This window comes from Culex pipiens, unplaced genomic scaffold, assembly GCF_016801865.2.
Source record: "Culex pipiens pallens isolate TS unplaced genomic scaffold, TS_CPP_V2 Cpp_Un0024, whole genome shotgun sequence".
NCBI lineage: Eukaryota > Metazoa > Arthropoda > Insecta > Diptera > Culicidae > Culex > Culex pipiens.
The window spans coordinates 75,840-80,873 of record NW_026292841.1 but is presented as its reverse complement, the minus strand read 5'-3'; the positions used below and the strand labels follow the sequence as shown (position 1 = coordinate 80,873).

The window sequence follows — 5,034 nt, the reverse complement described above, 5'->3', positions numbered from 1 at the left end:
GATCTCCCCCGCGAACACCACACGACTGAGGGCCAAACACCCAAGGCCACGACGCGACACAATTTTTCAATGAATTCCAGAAACTTCTTCTGGCACTTTCTCGCGGATTCTCGCGCGTCGACTCTCCGACCGATCTCCCCCACGAACACCACACGACTCCATTGGACATTTATAAATTATTTGATAAAAAAACTGAAATCGAGAAGATGCCCTTGAAAACTATAGGTCTTGGTGGTCTTCTTGTCAAGATTTCTACTCGAACCTAAACATTCGAGTAATTGAATGGCATCAAAACTTAAATCTAGGATGCTTGAAAAATTGTTTTTAATTGCGTTTATTTCTGCAAGAATTGAACTAACCCTGATGTTTTATTTGAAGAAAATATTCTGTGAACTCTTTTCTACATTCTGATTTAATCGATAAAGTCTAAAACCGCTAAAGTTTAATCGGGCAAAAGGGTTAATTTTATTTTTTTTCAGAACTCTCTAAACTATTCAGTACATTTTTGGTAATATTTTACAAATTATGCAATTTGAAATGCTCAAATTCGTATTCTGGTAATGCTTTAGTGTACAATCAGTTGTACAATGATTTTTTTTTTCATTTTGATTAGACAATCATTTACTTTTGAGATAAATTTTGATTAGCATTGAAATATTTGAAATTGATTTTTCCATTCTCAAAAACAAATTTATTACTTTTTTTTTGAAATTCAATAAATTATATTTATAACATAAATCATGCCATCTTGAAACGGTTCTTTCAAAAGACCGAAGTTTAAAAAGAACCGCGGTTCTTTTTTTCTGAGCCACAGTTCGTTCGCTCTTTACAGTGAACCGGCTCTTTGAGCGGCTCGCTCTTTTTTTGCCCACCTCTAGTAGAAACGATTGAACGAAAAGCATAAAAATCCCATAGTAATTTACATGTAAACTTTGAACCGCTGGGGACAGGCCAATTCTCAACCAAATGGGCTGATATTTGGCATGAGAGTCCCTATGGGTATCCTCTACCAATCCTCTACTACGGGAACCTCGGTTTGCCTGATTCTGAGAACTTTTTTGTTTGGATGAAACACCCTAATAATAATATTAACTTGTAATACAATGTATACGCAATTCTGTTGTATTTGCAAACACTATTTATTATTAACAATCAACTATTGAACAAAACATGAAAAGTCTTAAAAATTAACAAAAACAATTTCAGTACCATACAATAACCCAAATTTGTACGAAAAAACGTTTTAAAAGCAAAAAAAAAAAAAAAACCGTCTGTTTGTATGGGGATGGCCTATAGTGAGCTGGTGAATTGGTCACGACGATTTTTGGTGTAATAAGGAAAGGTCGGAAGGAAAGGAGTCAAGAAACAGCTTTACGAACAGCAGAACAAAGGAGAGAGAGCGTATTCTTGGGTCTTTTCTTCACTTTCTCTGGCTTGCTTTCGCTGCCGCTGCTGCCCATTTGATTTTTTTCTTGACCGATTTCTTCCGAAGTGCATACCTACACCGCTTTATACTGAAGACACATTCTTCAGCGACAAAAACGTCGTGTTTTGGCTGGTGATAGGTCATTTTAATTATTTTTTTCGTTGTTTTATTGGCCCAAAAACAAATCGCACCAGGATTCACAACTAGAAATGTTTATAATAACTATAACATGACTTATTAATTTGTATTAAACCAAAACGGTTCGAAATTTCGCTACTTCTCACTCCGGTGCAACGTCACGGATTGATCGATGTGTCCAATGAAAAGTTTCACTCAAAATTAGATTTCCATAGTAATTACTAGTAGAAAATTTTATTTCCAATCCGAATCTGTAAATATATTTAAGTTTGGAACAGGTTTTGATATCATACGAGATTACTGGCGGTACCAAGGAGGGGCCTAGGGGGCCACTTGCCCCTCTTCTGCCAGAAATTTGTACTTGATTTAGCCGGGGATCATTTACAAATACCGTAATTTAATATTTTCTCATACGAGTGCCCCCTTCTGGCAGAGTCTGGTCACGCTACTGTACGAGACATATTTCGAAAAAAAATCGTGGCGTTGCAACACCGGAATGTGTTTGAAGTTGTTTGACGAAAAATAGACTTGATTTTTTTTCTGTTTTAAAATCCATTTCTAGAGTTTTTTTTTAAAAAAAAAGGTCCTATAAACATATAAAACACAATAGCTTTAGGCCTTATCGAGGTTTTTAAGCGAAGATGGCGTTCGAATGGTGAACGTCCGAAATGGCATGACAGCCAAATTTGTTTTCTAATGTTGGTGCTACTGCGCGATTTTGACATTTTTACCTATAAAACATAAAAATGTCAAAATCGCGCAGTAGCACCAACATTAGAAAAAAAAAATGTGGCTGTCATGCCATGGCACACTTTTTTCGTAATGTTGGTACCACTGCGTGATTTTGACATATCGGGCGTTCACCTTTCGAACGGCATTTTCGCTTAAAAACCTGGATAGGATCTTTTTGCTGTTCGTAATCTATTTCTGGACCCCTTTCCTTTGGAGCTGCGTACTGGCCCTAAACCTTAGAATTTAAAAAAAGGTATTAATTTATCAAAACATAAATCTAGAGTATTTTTTTTAAAGGACCTATAAACTATTGTGTTTTATATGATTATAGGACCTTAAAAAAACTCTAGAAATATGAATAATAAAGATGATTTCGTGCTTGCCATTTCATTAGGGCACAAAACTTTTGTAAACAAGAGTGTATCCCTCTCACACCTTATGCAAACTGTCATTTGAGTGAAAGGGATACAGTTTTGTGCCCTTTTGAAATGTTAGGCTCCATTTCTATTCGATCCTAATACATTTACCACAGACAATCCGATAAGACTCTTGGCATCACTGCATTCAGTGACACATGCTTCTAAATTGCAAAATATTTAATAAGCTCTCACAATAATCACTTCATGTCCAGTCGATGGAACGTAAAGTGCCCCATCAAAAGGAAATACCAATCGTCCAATATAAGACTGAGTTTGAACAGTTAGCAGACAAGAATTGGAGTTTGTTAGAAAGCTGGTTAGAAGATTTTGAAATTGTTTGTTAAAATGACGGAACCCGGCCTATGTCGTTCCGATAACAGTTTGTTTTGGTGGGTTTGCTCTACGATTTTTCTTCCGCTGACTCTACCTTACCTGCTTCTGAAGGTGATCGGAATCATCAAAGAGCGAAAGTACCGAGAATGTCTGCCTGGCAAGGTAAGTGATCTAGACAGTAATTAGCCAAATAAACCTATTTGTGTAATCTTTAAGGTGGTGCTAATAACTGGGGCCAGCTCGGGTTTGGGCGAGGCTTTGGCGCATACGTTTTTCTTGGCCGGATGCAAAGTGGTTCTGGCGGCTCGCAGGAAAGATGAGCTGGAGCGGGTCCGCAAAGATTTGCTGGAACTCCATACGGTAAATATAGATGTGTTACTATTTAATTGTAAATATCCTGCCAATGCCCTTCAGCTTGATAAGAGAGCAATTAGATTTAGCGTCTTTGTGTCTCAATTCATTTTGTTAATTCTAGATTAAATTTTCAAAACAACCTATCCCTCATGGGTTTCCTATGCAGATAAGACCTTTTGAAAATTTTATCTAGAATTGATAAGATTTTTTTTGTTTACCATCTTAAAGTTTTGTGAAGGTCTTTAATGCCATGATGGCCTTCGTCACGATGACTAAATTATTTGTTGGTCATTTTAACAAATTGAACATAATCAAAATAAATGATATTGAGTTTTTGAGTTAAAATATCTTGATTTATTTTCAGACCGTGGTCACCCATTCGCCAGTTGTTATCTCGATAGATTTGTCCGACATAAATTCACTTTCCGCAAAAGTGCAGGAAATTCTCGAAATACACGGACAAATTGATATTATCATAAACAATGCCGGAATCAGTGTACGATCCGGATGTCTCTCAACGGCGATGGACGTGGACATTAAGGTGATGCTGGTTAATTACTTCGGAACAGTTGCACTGTCCAAGGCGTGCTTGCCGTCGATGATGAAGCGCAAAGAGGGAAGAATCGTTTGCGTGTCGAGTGTTCAGGGCAAATTCAGCATCCCGCATCGATCGGCGTACGGGGCTTCGAAGCACGCACTCCAGGCTTTCTGCGACAGTCTTCGGGCGGAAATGGCCGATCATAATGTAAAGGTAACGCTGGTTTCGCCCGGTTATATCCGAACAGCACTGTCGTACAACGCTCTAACGGGAAGTGGCAGCCAGTATGGAAGTAAGAATTTCTCTCAAAAATCAATTAAAAATGCATAACTGATTTCTGTTTTCTTTCAAAGAAATGGACCCAACCACAGAGTCCGGTTACAGCCCGGAAAAGGTAGCAAAGCGCATACTGAAAGCAGTTTTGCGGGATGAACAGGATGTTATAGTTGCTCCAATAGCGCCATTGATAGCATACTGGATTCGTCATCTGTGTCCGCCGCTGTATTTCTATATAATGGCTAGACGTGCGAGGAAGCTCGAAGCATCGGATAAGGTTAAGTGATGAATTGAACCGAAGGTCATTCTGATCAAACACTTGACAATTTCCGATAGAAACAACAAATTATTCAACAATAAATCGCAGTGCTGCTGAATAACTTACCTGCAATATGCTAAAAACAACAAAAAAACTGCATTGTGCATAGAATATAGAATGTGTAGTTTTCAATTATTCAAAAACAGAAACAAGTATAACAGATATTAAAAAAAAAGAATCTAAGTCGTTCTATTTGAATCAGAGATGTGTGTGTGTGGTCCAATCCAATACCCGCTGGCCGGCAGCGAAATTATGGGAAAGTATAATTTGTATCAGACTTGGGTTATGCTGATACAGCTTATCTCAGTCCCGGGTGGTGACAGCCCTCGCGCTGCTTCCAATGACCCATTTCAGAATGGCAGAGATCCTAGCGGCCCAATTCCGAGGTCATTGGGCATTGTCTGGCCCCGCCTAAACATAGAACAAGAACCAGACGGATCCTCGAACTATCTTTAAACTTCCAATCCCATCAGGCAAAACAGGGATCAGCGCGTATATA

The 5,034-nt window shown here is 38.3% G+C and overlaps 1 protein-coding gene across 1 annotated transcript; it reads left to right on the top strand.

Annotated features, from left to right (window-relative positions):
* The first annotated feature begins 2,888 nt into the window (after nucleotides 1-2,888).
* On the top strand, nucleotides 2,889-4,713 carry LOC120431613 (dehydrogenase/reductase SDR family protein 7-like). Its single transcript, XM_039596721.2, has 4 exons — nucleotides 2,889-3,210; nucleotides 3,265-3,408; nucleotides 3,767-4,232; nucleotides 4,294-4,713. Exons 1-4 carry the CDS (start codon nucleotides 3,061-3,063, stop codon nucleotides 4,500-4,502), a joined length of 969 nt encoding a protein of 322 aa, XP_039452655.1. The 5' UTR covers nucleotides 2,889-3,060; the 3' UTR covers nucleotides 4,503-4,713.
* The last annotated feature ends 321 nt before the right edge of the window (nucleotides 4,714-5,034 follow it).

What these genes read in the sequence shown, in the direction of transcription:
- LOC120431613 (XM_039596721.2), top strand. Translation starts at nt 3,061, where the DNA reads ATGACGGAACCCGGCCTATGTCGTTCCGATAACAGTTTGTTTTGGTGG. An exon ending in GAGAATGTCTGCCTGGCAAG is followed by an intron (nt 3,211 to 3,264) that starts GTAAGTGATCTA and finishes GTAATCTTTAAG; the next exon opens with GTGGTGCTAATAACTGGGGC. An exon ending in ATTTGCTGGAACTCCATACG is followed by an intron (nt 3,409 to 3,766) that starts GTAAATATAGAT and finishes ATTTATTTTCAG; the next exon opens with ACCGTGGTCACCCATTCGCC.